The 11,854-nt window shown below is 44.8% G+C and overlaps 1 protein-coding gene across 1 annotated transcript; it reads left to right on the top strand.

Moving 5' to 3' along the window:
- Positions 1-491: 491 nt before the first annotated feature.
- On the top strand, positions 492-8,816 carry LOC117817714 (NLR family CARD domain-containing protein 3-like). The gene is given in 8 exon segments (XM_034690467.1): positions 492-725; positions 1,085-1,292; positions 1,680-3,465; positions 3,553-3,726; positions 3,818-4,001; positions 4,003-4,256; positions 7,975-8,021; positions 8,146-8,816. Coding segments are annotated over 8 exon segments (3,282 nt in total). The 5' UTR covers positions 492-629; the 3' UTR covers positions 8,679-8,816.
- Positions 8,817-11,854: the final 3,038 nt, after the last annotated feature.

Raw genomic sequence — 11,854 nt, 5'->3', positions numbered from 1 at the left:
TGGACCAGACTCTGCTGGACCTGGACCCAGCTGTGTGTCCTTAAAGAGTGATTGGTCAAAGGGTCTACCTGAGGATTTCAAAGATGGCCGTCAGTCTGATAGTCCAAAGTAATAATCGATCAGTGTTTTTATCAGAATCAAACATTAGAAAAGTTTGTAGTAAATTTCAGTAGCACTCAAACCTGGATGATTTTCAGAGTTCATGTTTGTTCATCAGTGTTTGTGATTCTGTTAGAGTCCAACATCAGAGACCAGACTCTCCTGGACCTAGACCCAGCTGTGTGTCCTTCAAGAGTGACTGGTCTATGGGTCGAATGATTTACTTAAAATCAGTAGAGATGAATGCTGATGAAAGGTAAGCCCCTCAAAGTGAACTTCCTGTTGTTGTGTGTGAAACCTTTGTAACTGTGGTTAATGTTTTCTCTGTGAAGGTGAACATTAGTCACTGGTTGTGTTTCTATCAGGATCAACACAGTAAACAGGAGTGGAGGCAGAAAGAACTGTACTCAGCATGTAGTATCTTCATGTGTGTCCTGTGTTTGTAGGAGGATCCAGCAGTGTTTCTACCAGGATCCACTACATAGAATCTATCACATCAACACTGTGTGTCATTATATCATATACACTACATGATGTTATATTTGTTCCACAGAGTTCAGAGATCAGAGGCTCCCATTGGTCAGTCTGCCCAGCAGCATCAAACACAGCTGGACTCCATATTGATGGTGAGTAAATGTACAAACACAGCTCCTCCTGAGAATCAGAGCACACACTCATTCTGTTTGGATGTTTCTGTTTCCTGATCACACTGCAAACATCATCTCTGCCTGAACTCTCTTCACACTCAGTGTTTGACTGACTGAATGAAGCCTTACATTTCTGAGCTGCACACAGTCAGAGGTCAGAGGTCATGCTGCTCTCACACAGACCTCATTTCATAGAAACTTGATTTGTAGAAGACAGGACCATCCACAGACTAAGTCCTGAAGCAGCATTGTGATACAGTCTCCATGCTGGACTCTGCAGACCAACAGGCTCTCTGTCTGTCACAGATGATCTGATGTGCTATTTTGTTCTGCTCCAGCTGCTCCAGGAGAACATCATCAGTTTTGTAAAGACCGAGCTGAAGGAGATCGAGAGAGCTCTGAGTCCAGATTACCCAGAATGCTCAGAGAGTCAGAGGGAGGATGAGGATGAAGAGCAGAGGAGGAGCAGAGAGGCCTTTCTGGAGATCACTCTGCACTTCCTGAGGAGAATGAAGCAGGAGGAGCTGGCTGACTGTCTGCAGAGCAGTAAGAGGATTTGAACACATTTAACCCTGTAAGACCCAAATATAGAAATACTTGAAAAAAAAATGTTGTTGATTTTTTTTTTAAAGAATATCTTAAACTGATGTTGTAATTTTGCAACAGTGGGTCTTACAGGGTTAACATGATGGAGAGAGGAAATGGAGACAACATGGGAGAGGTTTACATTTCAAACTCTGCTGTTAATATGATGCACACATTTGGATCACATCTATGAGCTGTGAGAAAGTGTTCACAGCTGATGAAGAGATTTCAGAGAGGAGGAAAATCAAATCCATCCTGATGTCTGAAAGTGTAAATTCATCAGACTGATTGTAGCTTCAGATCATTCATCACATTTCTCTTCTGTTCTTTCAGGAACTGTTGTTCCAGAGTGCAGACGTAAACTGAAGTCTCACCTGAAGGAGAAGTTCCAGTGTGTGTTTGAGGGGATCGCTAAAGCAGGAAACCCAACCCTTCTGAACCAGATCTACACAGAGCTCTACATCACAGAGGGAGGGACTGGAGAGGTCAATGATGAACATGAGGTCAGACAGATTGAAGTAGCATCCAGGACCCCACACAGACCAGAGACCACCATCAGACAAGAAGACATCTTTAAAGGCCCACCTGGAAGAGATCAACCAATCAGAGCAGTGCTGACAAAGGGAGTGGCTGGCATCGGGAAAACAGTCTTAACACAGAAGTTCACTCTGGACTGGGCTGAAGACAAAGACCACCAGGACATCCAGTTCACATTCCCCTTCACTTTCAGAGAGCTGAATGTGCTGAGAGAGAGAAAGTTCAGCTTGGTGGAACTTGTTCATCACTTCTTTACTCAGACCAGAGAAGCAGGACTCTGCAGGTTTGAAGAGTTCCAGGTTTTGTTCATCTTTGACGGTCTGGATGAATGTCGACTTCCTCTGGACTTCCACAACAATCAGATCCTGACTGATGTTACAGAGTCCACCTCAGTGGATGTGCTGCTGACAAACCTCATCAGGGGGAACCTGCTCCCCTCTGCTCGCCTCTGGATCACCACACGACCTGCAGCAGCCAATCAGATCCCTCCTGAGTGTGTTGACATGGTGACAGAGGTCAGAGGGTTCACTGATCCTCAGAAGGAGGAGTACTTCAGGAAGAGATCCAGAGACCAGGAGCAGGCCAGCAGAATCATCTCCCACATCAAGACATCCCGAAGCCTCCACATCATGTGCCACATCCCGGTCTTCTGCTGGATCACTGCTACAGTTCTGGAGGATGTGCTGAAGACCAGAGAGGGAGGGGAGCTGCCCAGGACCCTGACTCAGATGTATATCCACTTCCTGGTGGTCCAGTCCAAACTGAATAGCACCAAATATGATGGAGGAGCTGAGACTAATCCACTCTGGAGTCCAGAGAGCAGGGAGATGATCCAGTCTCTGGGAAAACTGGCTTTTGATCAGCTGCAGAAAGGAAACCTGATCTTCTATGAGTCCGACCTGACAGAGTGTGGCATCAAGATCAAGGAAGCCTCAGTGTACTCAGGAGTGTTCACACAGATCTTCAGAGAGGAGAGAGGACTGTACCAGGACCAGGTGTTCTGCTTCATCCACCTGAGCGTTCAGGAGTTTCTGGCTGCTCTTCATGTTCATCTGACCTTCAGCAACTCTGGACTCAACCTGATGGAAGAACAACCAAGGTCCCCGATCTCTAGAATCTTTAGAGACAAACCTAAACTGAACCGTCTCCATCAGAGTGCTGTGGACCAGGCCTTACAGAGTCCGAACGGACATCTGGATTTGTTCCTGCGCTTCCTCCTGGGTCTTTCACTGCCGACCAATCAGACTCTCCTGAGAGGTCTGCTGACACAGACAGGAAGTACCTCACAGACCAATCAGAAAACAGTCCAGTACATCAAGATGAAGATCAGTAAGGATCTGTCTGCAGAGAGAAGCATCAACCTGTTCCACTGTCTGAATGAACTGAAGGACCGGTCTCTAGAGGAGCAGATCCAACAGTCCCTGAGATCAGGACTTCTCTCCACAAAGAAACTGTCACCTGCTCAGTGGTCAGCTCTGGTCTTCATCTTACTGTCCTCAGAGAAAGATCTAGACGTGTTTGACCTGAAAGAATACTCTGCTTCAGAGGAGGCTCAACTGAGGCTGCTGCCAGTGATCAAAGCCTCCAACAAAGCTGTGTGAGTTCATGAGTGAGACATTTGAAATAGAATTCATTCTGTTCATGACAACTGAAACCATTTGTTTGTTCTCACCATCTTCTTCAGGCTGAGTGGATGTAACCTGTCAGAGAGAAGCTGTGAAGCTCTGTCCTCAGTCCTCAGCTCACAGTCCTCCAGCATGAGAGAGCTGGACCTGAGTAACAACCACCTGCAGGATTCAGGAGTGAAGAAGCTGTCTGCTGGAATGAGGAGTCCTCACTGTAAACTGGAAACTCTCAGGTCAGGTTTCCTGCTCATTATGCTCCAGGTTTTTAGAAATAGTGAGAATCAGTAGACATTTATTTACTGCATTAATCGTTTCTAACTCCAGTCTGTCAGGATGTCTGATCACAGTGGAAGGCTGTGCTTTTCTGGCCTCAGCTCTGAGCTCCCAGTCCTCCAGTGTAAGAGAGCTTGACCTGAGTAACAACGACCTGCAGGATTCAGGAGTGAAGAAGCTGTCTGCTGGACTGAGGAGTCCTCACTGGAAACTGGAAACTCTCAGGTCAGGTTTCCTGCTCATTATGCTTCAGGTTTTTAGAAATAGTGAGAATCAGTAGACATTTATTTACTGCATTAATCGTTTCTAACTCCAGTCTGTCAGGATGTCTGATCACAGTGGAAGGCTGTGCTTCTCTGGCCTCAGCTCTGACCTCCAACCCCTCCCACATGAGAGAGCTGGACCTGAGCTACAACCATCCAGGAGACTCAGGAGTGAATCTGCTATCTGCTGGACTGGTTGATCCGCTCTGCAGACTGGATACACTGAGGTATGAGCAGGCAACAAGAACTCAAACACTGAATGTGCAGAAGAAAACATCTCATTCACTTAAAAAGCATCTTGATTTCTTTATTCCTTTAAGACAGTGCTTCACAAACTTTTACTGCAGGGCCCCCCTTTGGCAGATTAAAATATTTTCATACTGCCACATACACACACACACACACACACACACACACACACACACACACACACGCACACACACACATCTATATCTTTATTTGTTGGCTGTTCATTTATGTATTTTCGTGCTTACTTTTTGAGGTGATGGTATTTTGAAGTATTATAAAATGATGAGGGATGAAACATGAGATGCACATGTATACTGTATATGTGTGAAATGATGTCACTATAACCCCCTTCTCCATTCACATGTCTGTAATGCAACACTCAGCTCATGTCTGAGCCTGAGACCACAGACGGATGTCTTTATAAGCCTCTCTGTGTTCAGTTCTCTGTACTTTTAAGCTTCTTATTAAATCTGTGTGATCTGAATTTCCTTTTCTCTCCTGCTTACCTGTTCATATCATTTAGAGATCTACCTGTACTTTATTTCACTCTTTAAGTTACTACAGCTGACAACATGCTGCTTCCTGATGTGGCTCTTTCAGAGTAAAGTTTTTTTGATGATATTACATGAGGGGACTTTAATTGTGAAGAATTTGTCAGAAATAAAACGTTCATCATTGAAGTGGCTTAGCTACAGTTGGTGGTGGTTTCAGAGGTTACAATATTTACAGTGGTTCATTTGTCCTGAAGTCACAGCCTGGAGCACATAGACCTATAGTTAAAGAGATGCAAATCCCTGCAGCGCGAGTATCAGCTGCTGCTGTTTGATTAGCGTTGCTCTGCTCTGAAGTGTCTCTGGGTAACATGAGGGGGAGGGGGTTCTGATCTACGGTGTCATCTGTCACAAATTACTCTGCCACGCTAATATGTTGACCTGCCAGCCTGGCTGCGTCAGTGTTGGAGGGAGTGAATCTCCGTCATGTGTGCACTCAAACCAAAGTGTGTGTGTTGAAACCGGTGGTGTCTGTAAAATCCATGTCATGGTAGTATGACTGTATTGAAACCAGGACACCTGGCTGTGACATAGGTGGTCCAGTTAGCAATGCAGAACTGTGTGTATTGGTCTGTCATAACTCAGGTCTTCCCTTGAGTAGGGGCGCCCCACAGTTTGGGAAGTACTGCTTTTGTGCCTGAATCAGACACTCACTTACTTAAAGCTGGGGTTGGTAATCAGATTTAGATCCACTTTTTGTTATACTGGTTAAAATGATCTTTATGTCCTGATGGCAATCAATACATAATGTGCTCTTAAAATAGAGGTAAATAAAGCTGCTATCTACAGCCGGAGTAAACCTGGGAAAACACCAACCAATCACTGTTTTTGGGGTCCAAAATTTTAAACCAGTCAAATCCTGTTCTGCCGTTCTCCCCGCCTCCTGCGAGTACATTTTCCTGGCATTCACTCCCCGTCCCCTGCCTCTGCTTCCCCTGACTCTATTGACTGGGGGTTAGACGGAGTCCTGAAGACATGCTACATTCAAATTCATGCTAGTTTTCCGAGACTACCAACCCCAGCTTTAATGTCACAAACTGATAATCTTTGATGATCAGCTGATTGATCAGGTAACCTAAAGCTGCCCTGTCTTGTTAAAATGACGTTGATACACATCTGATTTCTGACAGTTACTACTTTAGAGAGAATGAAGAGGCCGACTGAACCAGCTTCTCTGTCAGCATGGACAGTAAAGGTTGTGAATGAAGATACATGAGGACTCTCATCAGTGTTGACACCATACGTCTCTGTAAAATATCCTCTGATAGTTCATTTGTTGTTTTCAACATGTCATCATGTAGTCCACTATCCTGTGTGCTGACTCCAGCATCACTTCTTTTATGTTTAGAAACAGAAAGAGAACATGTGACTGTTCATCCTCTGATGTTGTGTGTGAACATAAAGAAGGCAGATGAGTGATTGTCAGAGCATCATAACTATGAAACATATGTGGTAATATACAGTGCTAATCTCTAGGAAACAGTATTTACTAGATCTGAAATGTCCTGCTGTCCACACTCTACACTTGTCTTACAATCTAAATGCTCCTCTAAACAACAACTCTCAGTGTTCTCCTGAAAGCTGTCGTTGTCCTGAACTGCAGAAACTGGTCCCACTGCCTCTCCTCTCAAAGGAGAAAGTGGTTGATGATGTTTTGGAGGGCAGGAGGTGGAAACCTTTAGGATATGAAGAGACATTTTGAAATGTTCTTGTTCCTCAGCGTGCCATTTCTAGATGAAGGTTAACATCTAGTTGAATGATGAAAGCACACCAAAGTTCAACTCTCCAACAGATCTGTTCTTTTATTGGTCCATAGAGACAAACATCAACACTCCTGGCTGACATGTGAATGTCTTCTCTTCTTGATTTGATTGTCTCTTTGTTTGGTGAGCCATCAAACCCTGAGAGCTCCAGAGAAACGCCTCCTTCATATATTCACCCTCAGTGAACGCCTGTCCATGGTCTGCTGTGCAGTGAGCAGTGCTATGGCTGCCTTTGGTAGGGGGAGGCTGTTAGCTTGGTTCCCAGACCTCCACACAGCAAGTTTAATGGATTCAGTCTGGTCTTCATCCTCAGAGGATTTCTCCTGCTCTGCCTCAAAGTGGCGTTTAACACCAGACGGTCAGCAGACCACATTTTGAAGACATAAAGTACACACAGCATGGTCCTTCAGAAACAAACACACACACACACACACACACACACACACACACACACACACACACACACACACACACACACACACGCACACACACGCACACACACTCACACACACACACACACACACACACACACACACACACACACTTCTGTCTTCTGGTTCCTCAGTGCGTGTGTGTTCTGTGTAGCAGACACACACACACTCTTCTGTCCACAGGGGTCTACAGAGTCTGCAATCTGAAGAAGAAGAGGATAGATTGAAGTAAATCTCAGCAGGAACAGAACTAAGGAAGTTACAGATGTTATAAACATGGATTCAAAGTGCTGGCTGCATAACTGGGTTAAACAATGAGATCAAACAGTATTCATTGAGCTTCATCAGCCCAGATATACTGGTTTACTGACACAGCTCCATTCAGGGAGACCAGCAGCAGACCTGTCAGTCACCATCAGCTTCATATACATGCTGCTATACCAAGTCATCGAGGTAAATACAGCTGATCACTTCTCTGCTGGCTTTTCCTCTGACTGACTCTGAAGGATCCAAGAAGAGCCTCACACAGTCACATGAGTTCACATGAGAGCTTTCATTTTATCTTCATTCATAGTTACAAGAAGAGAGCCCACTCCTTCATGTCTCTATCTGCAGACACTGTTTAGATTGAAAGTCTATTTAGAATGAGCTTTTTATACTGAGTGAACACAAGCCCTACAAGAAGAAATGAGTCTCTTTTTAAAGGAGGAAAAGAAAGTCTCCATGTTGGAGGACAGAGCAACAGCCAGCCTTTGCTTTTTGAATTATTGACTTTTTCTCTGAGTATCTCAACACTGTCAGAAAAAGAGACAGAGTGATGGAGACAGCTGGCTCAGAGGAGTTTCAGCCTGTTTCTCTGTCACAGGGACAAACTGAGGAACACTGCTTCATGTTGAACAGCAGGTAGGACTCATGTTGGACTGAACATCATGACTGTGTTTCTTCCTCCAGGGTGGACCATGGTGGAGAGCAGTGGTTAAAACCTGGACTGAAGAAGTGTAAGTGTGGAATCAGTTTGACTCATGAGGACCAAACAGCAGACTGTCAGCTAACAAAGAATAAAGCCTTCAGGTGTGTCTGATGATAAACTGCTGCTGTGTTGTGTCTTTGTCTCTCCATCAGATGTCTGTGAACTCACTCTGGACTCAAACACAGCACACAGATACCTCAGACTGTCTGAAAACAACAGGAAGGTGACATGGGTGGGAGAGGATCGGCCATATCTTGATCATCCAGACAGATTTGACTCCTGGAAACAGCTGCTGTGCAGAGATGGTCTGACTGGTCGCTGTTACTGGGAGGTCGAGTGGAGAGGAAGGGTTCATATATCAGTGAGTTACAGAGGAATCAGAAGGAAAGGAAACAGTCCTGACTGTGAGTTTGGATTTAATGATCAGTCCTGGAGTCTGTTCTGCTCTGATAAACGTTACTATGTCCGTCACAATAACAGAGAAACAGTCCTCCGTCTCTCCTCGTCCTCTGTCTCTCACAGAGTAGCAGTGTATGTGGACTGTCCTGCTGGCACTCTGTCCTTCTACAGAGTCTCCTCTGACTCTCTGATCCACCTCCACACCTTCAGAACCTCCTTCACTGAACCTCTGTATCCTGGGTTTAGGTTGTCTTCTGGTTCCTCAGTGCGTGTGTGTTCTGTGTAGCAGGGAGAGTCTCCTCCTCTCTACACACACACACACACACACACACAAACACACACACACACCCTTCAGCTGATAATGTGACTGTGTCTGTCTCAGCAGTATGAATGTCTGTTAATAAAGAGCAGGACTCAATGGAAACCCGGCCTACTGAACTTCTTGATGTCTCTCTGGTGAAAACATCAGGCCTCACTCAGACTTGTTTCATGTTACAATAAATAGAAGAGTGGAGAAATGATTGATCCCCGATGATCACATGTATCAACATCTTGTGTATTTAGCAGCTGTTTATAAGGATGGTGTAAGGACAATAACCTGGCACAAAACCTGTCTCTACTTTGTTTTGTTGACATGAAACTGAATATCTACTGAGAGCTTGTAGAATGTCATAGACGGACTATCTAATTAAAGTGTTACCAAAATGTTGAGTTCTATTTCCTTTATAAACAGACTTGGATTTCCTAAAACTGACCTACTGAGATCCGGTTCCTACATGTCTCCATACTGTCATGACTAGGAGTTAGTCTAGTTTGTTTTGACCTTCCTCATGTTTCATATCTTGTGTTTCCTGTTTTATTTTGTAGTTTACCTTTTGTCTCTCTTTGCAGATCCCTTTCCTTTCTGTCTCTCATGTTCCTGCGTTTGTGAGTGCCTTAATGTGTCTCACCTGTGTCTTGTTATCCCCATGTCTTCTCTGTATTAAATCCCTGTGTGGTCTCCCTCCTGTGCCAGTTCGAAAGCAGTTCAGGGGGGCGGCGGGGGCTCCACCTCACAGGGGAAGGCAGTTCAGGGGGGCGGCCAGGGGCTCCACCACAACGGGAAGGCAGTTCAGGGGGGGGCCGGGGGCTCCACCTCACGGGGAAGGCAGTTCAGGGGGGCGGCCGGGGGCTCCACCACAAGGGGAAGGCAGTTCAGTGGGGCGGCCGGGGGCTCCACCTCACGGGGAAGGCAGATCAGGGGGGCGGCCGGGGGCTCCACCACAAGGGGAAGGCAGTTCAGTGGGGCGGCCAGGGGCTCCACCACAAGGGGAAGGCAGTTCAGGGGCGCGGCCGGGGGCTCCTAGAGCTGACAGGAAACTGGGGCTGGTGTCAGCCTGGTAGCCGAACTAGGAGCCAGGGCTGGTGTCAGCCTGTCTCCCACATCTCGGCCTGTAGCCACCACGGGGAGGGGTTGTCGCACGCATGGGGTCACTTCGGCAGGACCTCCGGGGCGAGGATCTGGTGTCGGCAGGACCTCTGGGCAGGGAACTGGAACATTAACAGGGGGCAGATGGGTGGCATTGGTGCTGGACTGCCTGGACCGGAGATGACGTGGGGGGTCCTGTCTCCCAGGACTGTGGCAAACCACGGGTGCTGGGAAAAATGACGAGCCAAGGGGACTCTTGGTGGCCAGAAAAAACTGAGGAAGCTAAAAAAAGGTCCTGAAGCTAACTATTTTTTTATAGAAAAAACACAAGGACCATTTAGAAATTTAATCTTGTTTCACAAATTTTACTTAAAATGTTATACTACAGAATCTCTCAAGAATGTGTCTTCGCTTAGTTCGTTTTTTGAAAAATTAAAGATCACTACAATTGATAATAAAGTAGCCACCGATCTGGAGAGACCATTTTCCACAGCATAATTCATAAACGCTTCAAACTCCATGCAAAATGGAAAATCTCCAGGTCCTGACGGGTTTCCAAGTGAAATTTACAAAAAGTTTGCCACCCAGCTTGCCCCTTTTCTCCTTACTGTATTTGAGGAATCCTTTACCACTTCCTCCCTCCCCCCGACAATGCGCCAGGCAGTCATTTCACTCATTCACAAAAAGATAAAGACCCCTTGAAGTGCGGTTCATATCGCCCTATTTCACTTCGAAATGTGGACAGTCAACTTCTAGCCAAGATGCTGACACATTGCTTAGTAAGTATTCTTCCTTCCATTATATTCGATGACCAAACAAGGTTCATTAAAAATCGTCACCCTTTTTTAAATATATGACGCCTATTTAATATCATCTATGACCCAACTCCACCCGAAACCCCAAAGATATTAATAGCCCTTGATGCTGAGAAAGCATTCGATAGGGTGGAGTGGGATTAGCTGTTCTACACCCTCAAACAATTCGGCTTTGGTTCAAAATGTATCTCCTGGATAAGAGTGTTATACTTAAACATAAAAGGAATATGGCGAAATGGTTCGAAACAGAATATCCCTTTACACTGACGATATACTTTTGTTTTTATCTGATCCTTTGACTGGTCTGTCAATCACACTACATACATTGGGAGAGTTTGGCAAAATATCAGTGTTCAAATTAAATTTACAAAAAAGTGGAATTATGCCAGTTAATGCTGCTGCCAAATTACTTGACCTCGACCTTTTTTCCCTCAAAGTAAAGACAGGCAAATTTAAATACTTAGGAATCTGGATCACACATGAATTTAAAGACATCTTTAAAGCTAATTTTCCCCATTATTGTGTCATTTAAAGCAAGATCTGGAACGCTGGAGTCTGCTGCCTTTGTCATTAGGAGGGGAAATCAATTCAATCAAAATGAATGTGCTGCCCAAATTTCTATATGTTTTCCAGAGTATTCCAGTGTTTTTATCAAACTATTTTTCACGTCAATAGACAAACTAATATAAGAGTTTATTTGGAATAAGAAAACGCAGAGAATACATGAAAATATGTTACAGCGCCATCGCCAATATGGTGGATTTTCCCTCCCTAACTTTCAGTATTACTACTGGGCTGCCAACATTCGGAACATACTTTACTGGAAAGAATCCCCAGATTTTGATACAGCCCCTAAAATGGCTACAATTAGAAAATTTGTCTTGTGACTCTACTTCTTTAAGTGCATTGCTCAGCACAAAACTCTCCTAATTTGAAACTATATGTATACCTAGACTGTTTTTCACCCATTGACCTTCCTGAACTGGTTTCAACAGTTTCTTCAGCTAAACCATCGACCTGTCTTTTAGACCCAATCCCAACTAAGCTGCTAAAAGAAGTAATTCCACTAGTTAGCAGTTCTTTACTAAGTATGATTAATATGTCTTTACTGACAGGCTATGTACCTCAATCATTTAAAGTAGCTGTAATTAAACCTCTCCTTAAAAAGCCTACTCTTGATTCAGGCTCCTTATCTAACTATAGACTGATATCTAACCTCCCCTTTATCTCTAAAATCCT

Source organism: Notolabrus celidotus, chromosome 8, assembly GCF_009762535.1.
Source record: "Notolabrus celidotus isolate fNotCel1 chromosome 8, fNotCel1.pri, whole genome shotgun sequence".
NCBI classification, from domain to species: domain Eukaryota; kingdom Metazoa; phylum Chordata; class Actinopteri; order Labriformes; family Labridae; genus Notolabrus; species Notolabrus celidotus.
Note: the sequence above shows the minus strand (reverse complement) of the source record. Positions and strands in the feature narration are given on the sequence as shown.